Below are 20,836 nucleotides of genomic sequence, written 5' to 3'. Positions count from 1 at the left end.
CTGGATACTAACATGGAAAGCAAATTAATTTGGATGCAGAAGATTGTCACTTGATCAATAAAAATGTTTTAATTTTTAGAACATTAATCAGGCACTCTCAGCTTTATAGGCTGCAATTGTCATGGTAGAAAGCATTTGTGGCTTTACCAAAAAAATCCTGCACTTGTCCTGAGGGTAAACTTTGTTTGAAAACTTTATCAGCAAGATGAATGCAATGAACTCATCTTCCATCTCCTACGTGAATATGCAGATCTCCTTCAAAACAATGCCTTTGTTCTTCAGCTTCTAGTAATTACTAGAGGGATGAACCAGTAGCCCATGAAGTGGCTAAGACTATGAATTATTGAGTCCAAAATAATAATAAGCATCACCATCATCATCACAGAATGGTTTTGGCTGGAAGGGACCTTCAAGATCATCTACTTCCAACCCTTATGGACACAGTCACCTTATACCAGACAAGGTTGCTCAAAGCTACATCCAGCCTGGCCTTGAACACTTAATGGGATGTGGTATCCACAATTCCTCTAGATGTGTATCATCATCCTCACAGTGAAGAGTATCTTCCTAATACTTAATTTATACACATCTTCTTTCAGTTCAAAGCCATTCCTCCTTGTCCTATCGCTATGTGCCCTTGTCAAAAGTCCTTCTCCAGGGCACTGGAAGGGGCTCTAAGTCTCCCTGGAGCTTTCTCTTCTCCAAGCTGAACAGTCCCCACTCTCTCATCCTGTCTCCAGGGCAGAGGTGCCTCCAGCCCTAGTGCTGCTGATGTTATTGCTGTGCTCTGGGCTGTAGCTCTTCATTTTTGTTATAACAAGAGAATGGGCTGCTCTTTTCTCTCTTGGAGGAGATCTCTCTGTTGCTGATACGTTCATCTGGTGGCTGAGGTGTCGCAAAAGAGGAACTGAAAAGCAAATTTCTGTTCTGCTGTCCAACACTGCTGTGGTACCGATCTGTCTGTTTACGTCACAGTTTCCAAATCCTGAGCTCAGTTTTGTTTCTCAGGGCAGTGGAATTTGGACAAGTATTCTCTGTTTGGTTCTGTCCTGGTCTCCTTCCCAACAGTGCTCCAACTTGCCAGCCAGTTTGATCAAGATTTGATGAATAGAGATATTAACTGATGTGAAAATATTCAATTGAATAGCAGAGAGTTCCTAATAATGCCATTTACTGAGGGAGAAGCCATGGTCAGTTCTGTGCTGATGAGACCTCTGGGACACCCCAAGGACATAACCGTGGAGAAAGCCAAGGTTTGCCAGTTTGTCTGATGGGTGTTTTAGAGCTTTATTTTTGTTTGGATAAGCTTGAGTGGAAAAAATTAGACAACCTTTTATGTGTCTCACAATCGTTAAAAAAAACTCCAAAACCCCCAAAACAAAACAACAAAAACCCCTAAACCAAAACTGTTGAACCCTTTGTTCCCCAAAGCTTTGTGATTTTTGAAGACGACATTCAATAGGAGACAGGCTCAGCACTGCAAGGAAAATTAAAATTAAAACTAAATACCTGGATACAATTAAAAAAATGCTTCTGACTTTTCTCCTCCCCTTACTTTCTTACTTTTAAAAGATGATTCTGATAGTCAGTAGTCTTTAAAAGCAGGCTGAAATTGAGCAACCAAAATCATAGTCACAGCAGAAAAGTCTAAACTTGAATTTCCTTGGGGCAAAATGCCATTTCTTAGTTGACCTTGGCCTGTCTGTTGTTATTGGGGTAGTCTGAGCTTTTTTTCGGTTAGAATGTGTGCTTCAGGAAAATGGCCAGTGCTTCTATATGTTCTTAGTAAAAACTTAAGCATTCTTTTTCTACAGTAAGTATTTTTTTAGGATTTTCTTTGATAGCTACTATCATCATCGCTTACATAGAGACTACTATGCAGATACTATCAGTGTGTGTCAGCAGATGCATCTTGCACAAGAACCAACATTCCTGTTCCACAGTCCTAATTTCTGACAGATGTTTCTTACCTCAGTAAATGGTATAATCTGATTGGCATTACTTAAAACAGATTACTTTATATAAATGCTACTCAGATACGTACTTGATGAGCAGTATTTATAAAATTTTGTAAATACTCGATATTAAGTGTACTGGAGATGTATTTAACTTTTCAAGTTTGTTTTTTACTTTGTGCCTTGTCTGTTGCTCCATCCCTCCCTGACTTCCTCCCTGCAGCTTGGAATTTTGGAGTTTCTGAATATCTTCAGAATATAAATTTTACATTTTTGGTCTTTTTTTTTGTGCAGGAGAAGATTATCATGTTATTTGAAAGAAGAGAATGAGCATATGTCTACTGTGTACTTCTTACAGTAACAGATACTAAGTATTTCTTTAAAATCTTAGCATCAAGGAAGCACTTGGTTTATGTGAAAAAATACATCTTGAGAGTGTAAAATTCTGGATAGCTTCTAAAATTTAATAAAAAACCTCTCATGCTATGAAGTACTTAGTTTTCACCTTCATTTTGTAGTCTAATACAAAAACAAGAAGGTATGTCCTTGACAAGAATGAATATAATACTGGTATTATATGAGCAGGCAGTATCTCTTGACACTTGGATTGATAATCTGTATTAGCCTCATCTATTAAAAGAGTAAAGAATACAGAGAGTCCACACATTCTGTTTATTAAAACTCTCCTTGGCAATGCACTTACCAGTTGATACTTAAAGGGTTTTGTTTTCATGAATAGAATTTAATTTAGACCTTCCCCCTTTTACCTCTTGATTTTTAAATCTGTTTTTCTGGAAAACATTTTCTTTTTATGGAAGAAACACTTTATATATTTTTTTTTTACACCCTAGAGCACAGATCAAACCAACTTAAGGAAAACTGAAGAAGTATCTGCAGCTTTCCTTTTTCTAAGGAAACAAGTCTGACTTGCTCAAGGTCACCAGGGAAGCCCACGGCTGGATGTGTAAAAAGCAGCTTTCCTGCCCTGCCAGCTGCAGTGTGAACCAGAGGGGCACCGAGCATGTCTGTGCCCCTTCTGTACCCACACAACTACAGCAATTGGGGGTTTAAATATTACTGTAGCATGTTTTGCTTTATTATTGAAGGTAAATCTAATCGACCTTGTCGCTGGAAGGGCTTGTCTGTCTGTGTAGCACTGAGGGGCTTGGAAAACTTCATGGTAGGGGGAGGAAGGCACCCAGGCATGTCTTCAGTTCCCTTTGGCTTTCTTCAGCCCCAGAAAGAGCTTTGTGCCTGAGCAGTGATGCAGAACATCTGATGGGCCTGGTTGTGGCCTAATCTCTCTCTCTCTCTTTTTTTTTTTTTTCCCAGTGAATATTTTTTCTCATTTAAATAGAGAAGCAGACAATACTTAAATGGAGTTGCTGCTTCTTTTCTTCTTTTTTTTTTTTTATCAAGAATTTTGACATACACCACTAATTCTGCAAGGCTGGTCAGTATATTGAGAAATGAGATGGCAGTAAAGAATGGTAATTAAACATATGCTGTAGACGAGTGCATGCTGCTACAAGTAGGCAGATAGGTTAAGTTGAAGGCTGCTGGCTTTAGATTAATTCCCTTTTGGTTCTAGTCTTGGATAAGCCTTATGCCTTACTGCTGAGGGCTGGGAGTGAGAAGAGATTAACATGGAATATATAAAGAGCTTTAATGATAAGTGTGAGTTTGTTCCTGTTGATTTTAATACGTATTTTAGCTGAATCAGTTACGTATAATTTTTGTGAAATACTTTGCTGTTAGTAAAACGGATATTTGCTTTATTTCCACATACACATTCTGCCTGTGTTTATTGTAAACATAGGCTTTCACAGTGTTTATACTCACCATTTTACGAGAAAACTGTTTGTAAGCAGTTTTGATGTTAGGTGCTGCAAAGTTAAGAAGAAACAAAGGCCGTTCACCATCTGGGGGGGGGGGAGTGTTTGAGGTGACCTTTGCCTTCTGATGAGAAGTGAATAAAGAAGCCCCGGGTTTAGAGGGGGCTGGATGTGGTGGCACTGAGTAAGGACTGGCGTGGGCTGCGATATTCATTCTTTAAGGCAAATCAGCACTGCTAGGGTTCTTCCATCCATAATCTCGTGGACTGAGGCAAGTGCTGATGGAGGGTGTGACCCCTATTCCTGCTGAAGTTTGGGGAAGTTCTCCAGGGTTTATAAGGAAGTTCCCGTGCGCTTACAGGGAAGTTTTGCGCTTTTAGGATGCCTGGCGCTTGTGTCAGTAAGCGGACACAGCAGATGTATAAAAGCGATGGCAGAACGCGGGTGCGGGAGGGGAAGGGGCGGTGCGGGGCAGTCGGGAACAGGAACATCAGCGGCGTCGAAGTGAGGCCGGTCCGCAGCCGGGCTGGGCGGTATTTCCAGCGCTCCCTCTTTGCGCAGAGGGTGAAGCGGAGGCTGCCGGGCGCGGGCAGCAGACGGGGATTAGCATATTAATGGCAGCCGGGTAATCGCCTCCCGCCCCTGCCCGCCCTCCTCCGCAGGGCTCACTCCGCCTCGGCACCGCTCCCGGGGAGGAGGAGGAGGACGAAGAGGGAGGAGGAGGATGATGATGCTGCTGATGCTCCGGGGCGGGGGGAGATGAGGCAGCGGCGCGGCTTCCCCGCTGCGGAGCGCGCTGGAGCCCCGGGCGGGCCGGGGGACCGCGCTCCCCCCGCAGCCAGGTGAAGCCGCACCGCCCCGGGGAGGGCCAGGGCTCCCTCCTCTCCCCGGGATCCGGCACGTCCAGGCGGCTCCAGCCTCCCCCCGCAGGAGCCCGGAGCGCTGAATCGGGACATTGTGTGCCGGAGCTGGCCGGCATCGAGCACGCTCCGTGTATGTGGCTGCTGGAGGTGGCCGGGCAGCAGCCCCCGAGGCGGGCAGGTGCGGGCTGCATGGAGAAAAGCGGCTGCAGCCCATTCCCCATGTGCTGGGCTAAAGGTACAACGACCTCTTATTTACATATAAGTGTATGTGTATATATATATGTATGTATTTTCCTCTCCCTCTTTAATTGAACGTTTTACCACCTGTGGTTCTATGGGGTTTTTTCCTATCAAAGCCAAGCTAGAAAATAAAATATTCTGGTCATGCGCTTGCAGTGCGGAGCTGCCCCTCCGCAGGAACTGCTTCACCTGACAGCTGGGATGCTTCGGGTTTTTTTATTTTTTCTCCCTCTGCCTTTAGGAATGATTTGAAATGAAAAGAGCGCTTGAGCTGTTTGGTTTGTACTTGCCACTGATGTGAGGATCTGACGGCTTTGTTTGTGATCTTGGTATGTTTAAAGCTACTGCGAAGATGACTCTGCTTTCACTCACCTTTTAGAAGAAGTAGTTTTTTAAGTGTCTGATCCTGATCGTAGGGAGCGTTTACAGTGGAAGACTCACATCTTTTTACTTGATGTCTGAATTTGCTACCCCTGTTATCCAACCCCAAACCCAGACAATAAGTAGCCACAGAGCATGAATTTATTACAGTGAGAGGGTTGGACTTGAAATTGAGGCATAACAATAGTTAGATGGACATGGGAAAGTCGTTCACGTGATAATCTTATTTTGGAGCCCAAGACATTAATATTTACCGTATTATCATCTGGACGGTGTTTGTATATTGGAGTTGTGGGTGTGAGTGTACAGGGATTAAGGTTGAAATTCGGTTAGTAGCCATAGAATCAAATCTTCCTTAGATGGAAAACAACTGTAAGAGGTTGAGTGTTGCTGGTTGTAAGCATAACTTGCATCGTGCTCGCTTTCATTTCAGTGTACTTTCTTTTTTGGAAGAGAAACTGGCAGTGAAGTATTGCGTCACCGTAATCTTGGATCACGGACAGCCAGTTACTTCAGAAGTTCAGGGCAAACGTATCTGAACTCAGGATTTAATAAGCATAGCTGTAGGCATAGCTGATAATTAGTTGTCTTGGGAAAAATAACATTAAATTCATTTACAATTTTTATTGTCTCATGATTAGGAGGACACACGAAGAAGCATTTAACGCTGTCTTTGTCTTGCCTGTTTTCTGCACCTTGCAGAAATGTTCAGGCTAAACTAGTCTTCGCCACACGTTGACATACTACAGTAGCACATAGAGTAGAAGTGACTGAGAAATGGGAGAACTTGAAGCACCACACCCTGGTCTCATGAAGTGCAGAACCTGTCAGCTCACTGGGGAATAATAGTTAGTAAACAATGAGTAATGGTAGCTGGAAACAAAGCTAAAACACAGTGTGCTTTGCTCTTAGTAAAACTTGTTTACTGTGAAGGGGTAACAACAATGCCAGATCTGTGTACCATAAATTGGATAACGAAAGTATTGGATGAAATGGGGATTCATCTCCCTGGACTATTGTGAGGGTCCAGATGAAGGCACCTCCCAGAAAGTAACTTTTAAAACTAGGGAAGAAAAATCTTCTGAAAGCAAAAGCAAGATTTTGCCGTCTGCTATTAAGGCTGGTTGGTATTGAGGTATCAGTTTTTTTCCCCTTACTCCAGTCCCAGAGGATGCCCCCAGCAGGGGATGGCTGCATTGGGCCACGATAAAAGGTATTGATTTCCCCCCCCCACCCATTCCAGCAACTAAAATGAATGAAAAATGATCCCACCTCTTCCTCTGGTCGCCTGTGGTCTCAGAATATAACTTCTTCAGGGAAGATTGCTTATCCATCCCCTCTGCTCCAAAATACGGAGAGCAGCCCTGTAATCTCTGTTTTTCACGTTGCGGGAAGAAGGGGGACACCAGGAGTTGCATAAGAGGACAAAGGCACCAGGATCCTCACAGCTGCCAGTTGTGATGATTTCTAGAAAAAGCTACATTGCAGCCTCCCAAAAAAATAGGACAGATGAGAAATAGCTTGAGCTATATTTGTCATTGAATGGTGGCCATGCCTTAGTTGATGATTACTCTGTGTACTGTTCACCGGCTTAACCTTAGGGAAATGAGACAGATCTGGCCTACTTTGATAAGGGCTGTGAGATATCTGCAGTCCAAGAAAGGTAATATATTAATGAGAGAACCATTTAGTTCTGATGTCTTTATTCCGACTCTTTGGTTTTTCTGCTAAAGCTTCAGGTTACCTGTAGCAAAAACGGATAAAACTTTTAAAGTATTTTATAATGTCTTAAAAAGTTATCTTGATGTGTATATTTTATTATCCGTAACTTCTTTCTAAGTGCTCTGTTCTCTTTTGAATGGGACAGATTAAGCTTTCATTGTACCAGGTGGGATCTCAGCAAATGTTTGTTCTTTGAAAATGCTTTGAAATATTTCAGTAAGTCTGTTCATATGGAGCTTCCACTTTTTTTTAGCATTCTTAAATCTGAAATTGTCAAATCTTCTTAGCGATAGCATGGGATGACCTAATTGCAGCCAGTTCTGTGGCTCTGTCTGTCGGACTGCACCAGAGAATAAGATATTTGCTTGCTTTAGAAAGTATTTGTGTAAATCTGTGATGTTGGTTTTTTTGCCTCCTCTTCACATCTAAATCTAATCTAAATAGTGTTACTGAATTGAATAATTTAGTCTAGATCTGCACACTCCAGATTTGAGGGTATTCTGATGGGTGAATGAAGGGGAAGTGTGTATTTTGTTGCTGGTGTTTTTCTTCTCAGTAAGTCTGTATTACTTTAGTAAGGAAAGGAGTAAGACATTTTTGGCTGCTTCCTCCCTCTCATTAAGTAATTTGAAACTTAAAATCTTAGGCCTTGTGGAACAATCATCGTGAAGCTCAGTTTCAACTTTGGGGGATGCTGAAGTGGGTGTCTTGATCCCTGAGCAGTCACTACTCCTTTCCCAGCTAAATGCTGAAACTTTGTGCTGGGATCATACAGGGATGTTTCCTTTCTGCCTGTAACAACAGACTGGAAAGTAGTCATGGATCATTAAAGACTTTCCTCTAACTTCTCTGAACTTTGTTAAGATCATTAGTACCATAATGTATTGCACTTTGACTTAGATACTTTTGCTGGTGAACTTTTTTCTTGTGTTTCCTGTGAATTCCTGCCATTTTAACCTTACACTATAACTGAGTGGAAGCAGTGTAAATGTGGCAGCCAGGCATAGTTGGACAGCTCTGCCTCAGGTCAGTGAATTATCCACCCCAAGGAGGAGGAAGTTTCTTCTGAAGAGTTCTGTGTAGTCATTTATGAAGAATTAATTGATGTAGTTCAGTGTGTGGCATGTGAATTATTAGTGCAGGGTGACCACAGTCCTTGAACTCAGCCCTTCAAACTAACATGGAAAGTCTATAGTGGCTTAATAGAATTAAGCCAAATTCAGTCAAAAACCTTGTCTTGATTAAAATAAATATTAAAAAATTTAACCTGTGTTGTGAAATGTATCCAATCTACTGGGAAAGAGTTTTGCCCTGTCTATTGCAAATCTTGCAATCTTTTTAAAGAGAGAAGCAGTTCCAAGTTAAATGTTGTGGGTTTATTTTCTGGTGAGCCCTGCTGATTCAGGGGGTGTGTTCAGGTGGAACCTGCTTGAGATGTGTTGAATATAAGCAAGACAGTTGGATGCATAAGAGAAAAGTTCGGAGCTGTTTCTTTTTCATCTCCATGTCATAGATCTCTGCTGTTTTGCTAACAGAGTGATAACTTTCAGTCCAACAGGCCCTTAGGTTTTTAGGTGATAGGTGATCACTAAGAGGGACACGGTGGTAGGAAACAGAATAAGGGAAGTTGCTGATACCTTGTAGGTTTCAACCTGAAGGTTGTAGGCAGGTAAATAGTCTCTAAAGCCAGGTTTCCTGCTTCTTTGACACAGACACTGTATATGTACCGTAGAAACATAATGGCTTTTGTGTATTGGAAAAGGAGAAAAGCCATTCTGTTTGTATGAGTGTTCTGCTGCATCTTCACAGTGAGCTTCAGTTGAAGTGACTGGTGGGAAACATCTACTCTTGCACTTTTAATGTATCTATAGGTACAGTTCAGGAGTGACATAAGGTGCTTTTTCTTGGTGTCTGGGGGCATTACAACTAGGAAAAGTCTGGTCTGTCATCTGACAGTGTTGTTGACTGACTACATGGGCTACATCATTCATTTCCTTCTAAATTGAAAACTTGCCTAAACTTTTGTTAAACTTAATATTAACTTTGTAGCTTCGTGGGCTGTGAGACTTGCAAATCATAAAAAGCATCTCTTCAAATCCTGGGGTTTTTTGGAGGTTTTTGTAGAAAGAAGAAACTAACGTTAATCTCATCAAACCACTAATTTTCAAAGGCAGTTGAAAAAAGTTCATAGAATCACAGAAAGGTTTGGGCTGAAAGGGACCTTAAAGATCATCTGTGTAGTTCCAACTTCCCTGCCATGGGCAGAGACACCTTCCACCAGACTGGATGGCTTAGAGTATCATATTCCTGATATGCCTGCATATATTTAAACGTCGAAAATAATCTGGAAAAGCAAGGGGGGTTCTCCCCTTCAGTGTTACAGCACAGCACGTGGTAGCTCAATATTCTTAAAAATACAGGAACTTTGCAACTCTGGGAGTCTGGTGCATTCCCACCGGGGTGATTTGTTCCTGTATTCAGAGATGACTGGAATGGAAGATGGAGCTTGACATATTTTTACAAGAAAGGAAAGTGATTGTTTTAAGGACTGGGGGAGCATTTGGCGTTCCCTGGGTAATGGAGATGTATGATCTTATCGATTGTAGCACCTGGTAATGAGCCAGTGAACCAGCTTGGAATGAAATCCTGAGCTGCTTGGTAAAAACCTAAAACTTAAGTAAGGAAAACAAAATGTTTTAAATATCTTTTTAAAGAAGCATTAGAAAAAAAGGCCTAAGAGAAAAGTGTGGAAGTTGGCACTCAAGTGAATGTTTCGTTGTTAGAAATGATGCATTAAGCAGAAAAGTTAACCAGGAGTCTGTAGCCCTAATAGCTTTCTTATTCAGTTTATATTTGAATTTTTTTTATCACAAGTCCCATTGTGTGTGTATATCTTTATTTTCTGTATGTAAAATACATCTACAGACATATGCATACTTTTCCTTGCCCAGTTAGCCTGGCAACAGTTGCAGTATTGCAAAATTAGCACCTGCAGATCCCAAAGATGATCTCTTACCTGTTTTTGTGTTTCTAGCAAATGCAATTCATTGGGCAACTCCTCTTCCAGCAGAGCTTTTATTGAAAGAACTATGGTACTGAAATTAGCTTTTGTGATTGGTGTTATATTTGTAAGAAATGTATTAGCTTGTCTCAATCCTTCACATGCTGTAGCGTTGCTGAAATAGAATAGTTGCAAATTCACGTCTTGTAAAAATTTTGATGTGCCATCAAAGAGTACATACTTTTTATTAATTACCTGGAAAAAAAAACCCTCACTAGTATTCCTAAATTTATGACCTGATATGGATTTCTTCATGTAATTATTAAAAACTTGAGACATTATAGATTAATATACACTATAACAATGCAGTAGGCAAGCCTGTACAAGCTGCTGCATTCTATAACCTGGCACAACAAACAAAAGCCAGACACAAGGAAATATCTTTGTAAATGTTACATTAAAAGAAGCTTAAGTACAGGACATCATAAATGTATTTGATTATCGGAGTTAGAAAAATATTGTAGCATTAATGAAGATTTCATTGTCATGCAAAATCAGTGAGATCACTGCAATATCTCCTGTTGAATCCTTGTTGAGAACTGCGAGTGCCAGTTTTTCCTGACAGGTTGTCAAGGGCAGAGGTTGCTGAGGTATGGAGGTAATTGAGGGGTTGCTGAGGTATGGAGGTAACTGGTGGTTGCCCAGCACTGGGTGATGCTGTATTTATTGGCATATGGAAAGAGGGTTGGATTTGCCTCTTCTGATATTTAATGTAGCTTACATAGATAGTAAGAAAAGCATTTCTGTGTGTATTCAATCCTGCTGAGTCATTTCATTGAAAATAGCCTGTAAACAAGCTCACTTTTTTCATTTATTTGTTTGATAATCAAGGTTTGTTACTTTGCCAGAAGGGAGATTGCTTAATCCTTTCCCAAGCACCATCACTGCTTTCTGAAGTAGTGTTTCTCCTGCCAATGGTTGCAGATCCATAGCAGCAAGCACTAGGGGTTTGTGCTGTCTTTTTGTTTAAATTGGAATCTGAAAATGAAGTATTGTCCCTTGTTTTACTGAGGAAATATCTAAGGAGAAACAGCTTTTTCCTAAGTCTCCTCATCTTGAATAAGTACAGGAGTAAAATCAGTGTGACCTTCAGTTCTGCTGTGACTTGGGACAGCTGCTCACAGCAACTGAGCACCTGTAATGCTCTGGACAGGGAGACATTAACAGGGGATGAGTGTAAGGACTGAAGTGTGGCATTTTGAGACTGAAAGCTGAACTTTTTAGTTCAGTTTGGTGTGCTGTAGAACTAAAAGTAAAACCAGACTTTCCTCACTTGAACAATACCTCTTGATGAAGCTAAATTAATTACTTAATTGCTAGTATTTGGTCATGGATTCCCATACTGGTTGAGTTTTCTCCTTTAACATCCATATAAAGGTCATGGAAGCAAGGAACATTTTCATCGTAAGTGATCGCAGGGTGAGTAATGGTCTGTGGTCCTGTGAAATCTTTATTCCTGGGAAGGAGAGTGGGAAGGAACTGGGTGTGTTCCTGCAGCTTCTTAGCTGATTTTGGAAGATATGTGGCACTAAGATTTAAACTCTTCTCATAGGCTTTCTACTAAATGTTTGCAAGTCAGCAGCGATCTGTTCTTGCTGGTATGGGGAGATAGTAGGAATCATGTTCCTGAAATCTCAGTGTATTCAGCTCAAAGGAGGTTTTGTCTAGTCTGTGTCAGGATGGTTGGTCAAGATAATCTGAAGAATTGCAACAAAGATACTTTAGAGTAGAGCAACCTTTTCAATTTGATCCTAACAAATGATTCCCATGCAACAAATTGCATTGCCAAGGACTTGAGAAGCAGCTTTTTGTCCATTCAGGTGTGTGATTGCAGCAATCTTGACTCATCCTGGCAGAATTAAAACCAGATTTATGGTTGTATGTAGCTGTACCTGTCAAATAGGAGCATGTGTGTGGTGCAGATAACCATCCCAGCCCCTTCCCAGAGGGAAAAGGCACTGCTCAGGTGACAGGGAGCTGTGTATCTGTTCCCAGTACAGAGCTAATTCCTGTGTCATGTTTATCACACGAGCAGCAAAGAAATTAGGATTTGTGCCCCAAGATGTTCAGTCGGTGTCCTCTGGCACGGAGGTGAGATGGGCACGTAGTGGTGTGGTGCCTGTCAGGTCAGTAAGTTAATGTTCTATCAACTAACCAGATTTAGTAGAAGGTGGGCTTTTCTGCATGTGTTCTGAACCTAAAATTAAAGGGATTTTGTTCTGCTTATAATTGTGAGGACTTAATGCCTGGGGTTTTCTTACACAGAGTTGGGAGGATGTCATAGAAACCCAGAATGGTTTGGGTTGGAATCTCAAAGATCATTTCATTCAAACACCCTCAGCCATGGGCAGGGACACCTTCCACTATCCCAGGTTGTTCCAAGCCCCATCCAACCTGGCCTTGAACACTTCCAGGGATGGGGCAACCACAGCTTCTCTGGGCAACCTGTGCTGGGGTCTCATCACCCTCACTGTAGAGAATTTCTTCCTTGTTCCTGTTCTGTCCTTGAAATGAAAGATTTGCCCCTTCAATCTTTTGCTTTAACTTTTATATTTTTTAAATAGATAACACGTAGTATTTCATAGAGTATATAATACAAAATATAAAGTATATTACATACTACGGATACTGTTTTATAGACATAGGATATATAAACTGAATATATGGATGCAAGGCATCATCAGTTCTTCAGTAGGAAAATACCCATTACTTGTCTTCTTTTCAGAGTAATTTTGGTGGTTGTATAGGTTCTGGTTTTATGTGATACTGAACAAACTTTTTGGTGGTTTCGGGTGCACTAATTTAGTTTTCCTGGAACAAGCTGTGTGACCTGCATTGACCAGTAGTGTTGGACTTCATGTTTGAAGTACCAAATCTGCACATTTAATATAATTTAAATATCTTTTGTCAGTCCGGAGGTGCAGTAAAAACGCATTTGGAATAATGCTGTTATCTGCCACATCTCACTTCTCTTCCCAGCTCTGGCTGGGATACATTTGTGCAGTTTAAGTACAGTGTCCCGCACTGATGAAAACCAAGGTCTTGCAGTAGGAACAGGAGCACTTGTTGTGGCGGTCAAATAATTTCTGTGATAAACCCTCCTTCAAGTCATCTTCCGCTCAGAATTATCCAAGTCTTTATTACTCATGCTGAAATCAGTCTCGAATCTCTGAAGTTGCTCATCCCTAAAATTTGAAGGGAAAATAGTTGTGCTTTTTCTGTGTCTGGTCTGGGAGGGAGCAGTGGCTGTTGGAGATGGGAGTAAGAACGAGCTGGAATTAAAAATTATCTGAAATCAGTAACAAGCACACCCTGGATACTCCTGGATACGCAGCAAGGTCATGTTTAAAATTCCTGTTTCATCCTGTAGGAAAAGCCAGGCAAGTTAAAACACACTTAATGTTTATCCAGTACAAAAAAGCAATGGCAACCAGTCACTTCTGTTTAATCCAGATTTATCTCCAGTTTGGTTTTTTAATGTCAAGCCAATGTAAAATAAACCAAGGTGGGAGGTTTTGGGTGTAAATATCTCAGGAACAAGAAAAAATTCATCAAAATGGGGTCAAATCTCTTGTATTTGAAACTGGCAAGATGGGCTCATACTTGGGTCTGTATTTATAAGTACACAGAGGTCAAAATTACTGGCGGAAGGATTTTTACATTCAGATGTCTCTGGTTACTTCTGTGGCTGCAATGTCTTGTGCATCTTCAGGAGAATGAGAAATGAAGGCAGCTTTGAAACTTGCAGTCACAAATCTTCTGCCTTTCCTTAGCATGGTATTGGGAAATTCAGGGAAGTGTAGTTATGAGCACAGTATTTGGAGTCATCAAAACAAGACGGAGAACACCAAACCTCAACTTGAAATGGTTTTTCGTGTCTGCCAAGAATAATAATTTTATTTTATGAATCAGTCACTGATGCCTCGATCCCATCAGTATTTTCCTGTTCAGTGGTAGCAACATAAACAAGAGGTTGCAATTTTTTGGAATAATGTTACATATTGGGAAGTGGGAACCATTCTCTTTCCCTAATGTGGGTATTATCATGAATTTCAGTTTTGTTTCCGTCCGTGGTACTCTTGATTCTTCAGCCCTAGAATAATCATACAAAGCAGTAGTTAATCTATAACTTTTGTAGGTTATTACCATAAAACTCGTGAATATTTTTCCTTCTCTTATTAGGACTTTCCTTGCTCTGTATATCCATTCTGAACTCACATTATTAACGTTGCTCCAGTTTCCTTGTAAATGGAAATAAAAATGTGCTGGTCGACTTCTTTTCTCAACTAGGAAAAGTATTTCTCAGATCAGGCAGTAGGCAGGACGTGAGCTGTGCCCTTGTCTGCTCACAAGGACAGCCTCCTGCACTGCAATAAAGTTGCTCATAAAATGTGTCCTTTGTGACTGACTGGGCAGTTTTTATAGGGCCGGGTCCTTTCAGGTGCTGAATGCTTCCTCCTTCTTCATCCATGTGCACTCAGGTATTCCAGCACTGGACACCCATCCATTAACACACTTGTGTATTCCAACCTGCTGGGAATCCATAAGGATGGGCATTGCTTTGCAGAATTAAGGCCCTACTGAAGAAGAAAGGTGGACCTTGAACACTTTAGGTTGTTGATTTGTTAATTATGGCCTGTGTTTTCTTTGACATTGGGGGTACAGTGTAATTTGGCACTGAATTTTTAGATGGACTATTATTTTTTGCTTTAATTATTACTTCTTTGTGTGTTTCTTTTTTTCTCCTTCCTTTCAGGCCACAGAGGTGCTGTTTGTTTTATGACTGTGAACTGTTTTGTTTAGCGTGTAAGAGAAGATTATATAAATGTTATAATAACTTGATTTATAAGTTCAGAGATTTCTGTCAAAACAACATGTTCATAGGCATAGTCCCAGCATAATTTGTTATCTCTCTTTAATCTTAATTTTGTTGCATTGAAACAAACAAACAAGGAATTTAAGCTTCTCCTGCAAGATGTCCTATAAGAATTGACAAATTCCATCCAAAATAATTTCTCTGTAAATACCTTATATTGGTATACACCTTTGCTAAGTGCCTTTTAAAACATCAAGATCAATCTGTAAGTTTAATATATGCTGTACAGCAATATATTGTCTTTTTTAAATTAGACTATGAAAGAACAAATCCAATTTTAAATTTATGTCTTGCATCTGGAAAATGACGACAAAAGTAGCATTTTTTTTCTGGACATTTGTGCCGTTTATAAAAGCAACAACTCTGATTTTAGGTTGTTCTTTTGAATATCAGATTTTGCAGGTGACAAAACTTAACAATGAAGACAGACACACCAGTAAAATAGTTTAAATTTTTTCAGGTCCTGTCCTTTTAAATGCTATTACAATGACTGAATTGCTGTAGACAAGGGAAGATGGATAAGAGATGTTTTTCATAAATTACTTTGTGTATCATAAAAGTGAAGTAAATAGAAACTGAACCAGGGTTGCATTTAGTTTTGGTATTGTTGTCTAAGTCTCCAAAATCTTCATGGTTTGAGTTTCTTTTAATTAATTAAAACAATGATTAATCTTGAGTTGTCTAGTTAAAAAAAAAAAAATTAAAAAAAAAAATTGAGCATGGATTGGTGTTGAGAAAAGTCTTCCACAGTTCTAGTTGGGTGCAGAAATCTCAAATCTAATGAAGAATTCTTGAAAGAAATGGAGCTTTCTGACCTTGAGCGTGGTAGAGGATCGTTAAAATGAATGGGGAAATGGGGGTGGGCTGTGCTGCCCCTTCTGCAGTGGAGAAACTGTCCGGATCTGGTCCTGGAGGGGTTTTATTTCTTACGGCATCACCCTTTCTGTGCCTATCTCACTTCTGCTCGAAGTGTCACAGTCTATGCAGCTCAAGTTCTTGCTGTGAAAAATACTTTTTCCACTAAGAAGGGTGGAACAGGGATGTTTTCTGTCTCTGACATCTTAAATGAGGAATTAGTGTTGCCCATTAATGAATCAGAATTTGCTCTTTCTTAAAACTTTTTAAATGCGTAGCATTGCAGCAAGTGGAATGTAGTGGCTTGGGGGTGTTTGTTTAGGGTCTTGATCTTTATTTAAATTTAAAAATATATATATTTATTTTGCCTGAAGGGGTAGAGTAAACCATGAAGTCTCATCAAGTATGCTGCTCTGTACCCTTCTTTGTATTAGTAAAGGATTCTTCTGTTCACCTCTCAAAGTGGGAAAACTAATTTCCTTCTGGAGTGTGAAAATCATTTGCAGCTCATTTCTTCGGAGCAAATCATATTAACTCTTAATGTCTGATTTTCCTCTGAGTGGTGTTGTCTTTGACAGAAGAACATGTCTGTGTTTTAAGTGAGCTTTTCTCGTCGAATTCCTGTCAGCCATGAAACTCACTTGCTCAGTGAAATATTCTGCAGCTGATTAAAATGTAATGAAATCATGTTTCTGACAAATGCTGAGCGTCTTTAAAGACCGTACTTCGATATTTGCAAAATAATGGGAAATAATTAGAGGTTAGTTGTGCTTATGCTGCCGTTAACTGCGCCAGGCATAGCTCAAATTAACCTTTTCCTTTACACTTCATTGTAGTTACTTGTTCCAGCATGTGTTCTAATGGTCTCTGGCCAAAAAGAAACGCCACATTACCTGTTAAAAGTTACTATCACCTCTTTAAATTCCAGTGCCTGGCACCTGTAGATGGTGCTATGATAGTCAGTGATCAGCCGTTTCGTTGATTTTGGTGCAAATTACAGGTGTTCATCAGGTTCCTTGTATCAGATGCAAACAAGCCTTACTTGTCTATTCTGTTCCTGGAGAATTCCATCAACTTCTGCCTGTGTTAAAGATTCTTGGGTTTTTTTATTGACATCTGTTCATTTAGTTGGGCAAACTTGTCTGGGTACCAGATAATAGTTGATACATGTCTTTAAATAAAGAGGAAAAAAAGAAGTTTGAAGTTGAAAATGACATTCAAATTTTCAATACTGGGATTTTAACCAAATTATTTTTGCCTTTAATTATTGCAGTGGAATAGTTTCTCTCCTCTCATACCTGTTCTCTGCCCCCCCCCCCCCTGGGTCTCTCCTCTTCACCTCCCTCTTGAGCAGGTATTGAAAATCAGTAAATGTTATTTAATAGTTTAATATTTGAGGCTCAGATACATCGGTTTTGGACTGTGAACCCCCACCAAAACCAGAAAAAAAGAAGCCTGGACTGATTTATTCTGTCTTAATGTGTAAAAGCAACGCAAAAATCATTTAAGCAACAGCAGGAGGACTCAGAGGGAAGCAAGGGCTCCATGGTTGGGAAAAGTGGATGAAGAAACCCTTGGCAGGGAGGAAAAGGGTAGCAAGTTCTGCAGCTTTGGCAGCAGCAAGGACAAATTACTAAGTTGGTGAAGCAGCCTGTGGTGACAACTTACTTGCCTTTAAAAAATTAGCTCAAACCTCTGTACAAATACACTCTTCAGAAATAATCATATATCAGTTTTGTAACTTCTTACTGAGGCATGTCTGAGAAACCAGACAAATTCCTTTATTGGTATTTGGACATCAAACTATACATGAGAACTTAAACTGTGTGCAAGAGAATATTTTATATTTTTTTAAAAACTTGGAAAATATTGCATGAGTGATGGGACATCTTTAATTTTCTTAGGGCTTTTTTAAACATACTTATATGAATCCTTTTAAGGATTAGAATATACAGTGTAGGTTTTTGGATGTGTTCACAGATGGGCTTTTTTTATAGGGTTGTTTATTTTTCTGATTTTTTTCTATAATAAAAATGTTACTTGACTTCTTTTAGTTTTCTGACTTGATGTCAGGCTTTTCCAAGCCTGGAAATCATCATCTTGCACTGGCAGCTATTGACTTGATAAATGTAGTCTATGAGAAAGCTGCCAAAGCTGGTGTATCTGTATTTTCATCTGAACTTTTTGGAAGCCCTAAGGGTTATATTTGACCTTTGGAACAAGTCCAGAGGAGGCCACTAAGTTGATCATGGGGCTGGAGCACCTTGGCTATGGAGACAGGCTGGGAGAGTTGGGAATGTCCAGCCTGGAGAAGAAAAGGTTCCAAAGAGACCTAGGAGCCCCTTGCAGTGCCTAGAGGGGCTCCAAGAGAGGTGGAGAGGGACTTGGGACAAGAGCCTGTAGTGACAGAACTCGGGGGAATCACCTTAAGATGAAGGACAGGCACTTTAGATTAGGTATTAGGAAGAAATTCTTTACTGTGAGGGTGGTGAGGCCCTGGCACAGGTTGCCCAGAGAGGTTATGAGTGTCCCATCCCTGGAAGTGTTCAAGGCCAGGCTGGATGGGGCTTGGAGCAACCTGGTCTAGTAGAAGGTTCCATGGCGGGGGGGTGGAACTGGATAATCTTGAAGGTCCCTTCCAACCCAAACCATTCCAGGATTCTGTATTTCAGCTTCAACAACAGAAGCAAAAAGTTAAGCTTTTATGGATGTTCTTAATGTAAAAAAATTATCCCATCAGTGATCCAGTCTCTTGGACAGCATCTCCTACTTGTGACTCTCTCAGAAGACTGTGTGAGCAAGACTGCAGTCTGTCCTTATGTTTCTTCAGTATCCACTGCATTAGAGACTTTTAGAGAATCTTTTAATATCAGTTTATCCATCCTTGTGGATTTTGTAAATACTGATCAAGCTCTTGTCTGGAGTCCTGCCTTTTTTAGGTTCCCTTCACAAGGCTCCTGCTCTGCCCCTTCATTATTTTAGTTGCACTTTTCTAGACTTTTGGACAGTGCACAAGATGTTCTGGAAATTCCATTGACTTTTCTGTTGCACCTTGAGGCTAAAATAGAAAAAACTTAATCCATAATTGTCTATTGGCAAGGGGTTGTGTGATGCTGAAGATACCAAACACCCACCCCTTGCCTCTAGTAAGCACTGACAGAACCTTTTCCAAGTCACAAAGATCCCAAAGACCCTATTTCAGGCTAAAATTAGTAATGTGATGAAATACTGTATTCTTTGGTTGGAATACTTAATAGTTTCATCTGTTTGTACAGTTTTTCCTAATGCTAGCTACTGTTGTTTGTGTAGGAATTTGATTCTAGGTCCCTCTGACCTGTGAAATACTTGCTGCATGTTTGTAGTGTGGAAGGTGTATTGCCTCAACAACATCCAGGTTTTGTGCAGAAATACTTTTATACATATTAAAGGCCACATAGTCCTTGCTGAAAGAGATTGTTCTTCTTTTTTCTCTCTAGCTACTATGAAGTATTTATTTTAAAATAAATTCAAGCACATTAAGAGCACAGATTGCAAAGATGTAAAAACTGCTTCCTGAAGCTCATGTGCAAAGGTGTTTTAATTGCCAGATCCTTTTGGATTGTATTCTCAGGCCAAGTCAATTCAGCATTTTAAAACTGCATGTGTTTAAGTGCATCCCCCTCCCCAACTAATATTCCTGTATGTTCTAATAGAGACTTGAAAGAAGATGGATTGATAGCTGTGTTGGCTTACGGAGGTGTCTTGTTTGTGTAACACCGACTTAATTTATTACCACCTGCTGTTTCTGCAAATGGTGAGATTGTCGCACACAAATTGCATATTTCATCACTGTGATGGTGGGAATTGATTTATTGTTTCCAGGGAAATAATTGAATAGAAGAAAAATGCACAATGAAGTAAGTTGCATCTTATTGAGCTCCTTAATGCCTGTCCATGATCAAATATATTCTAAAAAGGTGCAGTAAATTCTTATGGGGGCAGTGAAACCTGCTGACTTGATGTCTTCAGGTTTGCTTGAATTTCTCATCCATGAAGATGTTCAACCAGTCACCCCCTGTCTCCTTTGATACCCTCCCATGATGAGGGTACATGCTGCACACCCCAGTGGTTTGGGACCTCAGTACTGGTAGGTCTGTGCTGGTGTCTGTGCTGATTCACCGCAGATGGGCTGTCACAGAACCCTCCAAGACTCGATTTTACTCCTGTTTTTGAAAGCTGTAACAGTTGAATTGGGTATTTCTGATATTTCTGACCCCATTTCCTGTTGTTTGAAATTATATAACTGCCACTAATGAATAAATATCTCAGGGTTATCTCAGGTGGAATGAGATGGACTAGATGGAACGACCCAAACAAGTTGCTTTAATGGAAGAGGCTGACGCTGGTTTTGGCACAGGCTGGGTTGTATTTATGGCTTGTGTGTTGCCAAGCATGATGAGGTTTTGACCCAGGATGTCTCCTGTCAGGGGAGGTTGGAGAGGAGATGAAAATAGTGCCACATGTACCATGATTGATTATTCTTGTGGAGTTCCTGCATAATTCCTTCCACAATTGGAAGTGGCAAAACAGATGAAGCTTAATTGTACTGAAACTTACTGTAGGGATTGAACCCACCTCTTCCAGGTTCCAATTAATTTTTTTATCACAGATCAATATTTTATCCTTTTAAATATTAAATTTTACTTTCATAGAACTTTCTTGAAGGAAGCCCTAAAATAAATGTGTTTTGACTGGTTAATACAAGTTGGAATAGCTTTCTTCCCCTGGTTTAAAAACTTCAGGAAGTAGTGACTCAGTTGGAAGTAGAATGGTGTAATTGCAGCTGTTACCTTATTCAGCTCAGAAGTTTTAACCTTTCTGATGGTTTGTGTCTCAGGCAAAGCAAAATTTTTAGCCGATGCAACATACATGTTGCAGATTGTTCTAGAAAAAAAAAGAAAATACATTTTCTAACATCACTTCTTTGGTAAGCTGTTGTCTGACTCCTGTCTCTGTTTACTGCATGTTGAGGAAACCCCCAAAACACACAGTGAATCCACTTTATATTG

At 40.3% G+C, this 20,836-nt stretch overlaps 1 protein-coding gene across 13 annotated transcripts in view; it reads left to right on the top strand.

Moving 5' to 3' along the window:
• Positions 1 to 20,836, top strand: part of PTK2 (protein tyrosine kinase 2) — a 193,984-nt gene that overhangs the window by 55,177 nt on the left and 117,971 nt on the right. For 3 of the 13 annotated variants that reach the window (XM_042036266.1, XM_042036267.1, XM_042036265.1), the window contains exon 1: positions 4,491 to 4,888. The exons of 2 other annotated variants lie outside the window; for them this stretch is intronic. In XM_042036266.1, coding sequence (XP_041892200.1) covers positions 4,786 to 4,888 — 103 coding nt within the window. In that variant the 5' untranslated portion in view covers positions 4,491 to 4,785. Of the gene's footprint in view, positions 1 to 4,486; positions 4,889 to 20,836 lie in introns of those variants that run through there. 8 more of the 13 variants (XM_042036262.1, XM_042036261.1, XM_042036260.1 and 5 more) reach the window with 7 other exon arrangements.

Source organism: Corvus kubaryi, unplaced genomic scaffold (genome assembly GCF_017639235.1).
Source record: "Corvus kubaryi isolate FWS band 111438036 unplaced genomic scaffold, C.kubaryi_AGA036_p1.0 37385, whole genome shotgun sequence".
Taxonomy (NCBI): Eukaryota; Metazoa; Chordata; class Aves; order Passeriformes; family Corvidae; genus Corvus; species Corvus kubaryi.
This window is presented reverse-complemented; position numbering and strand designations above follow the sequence as displayed.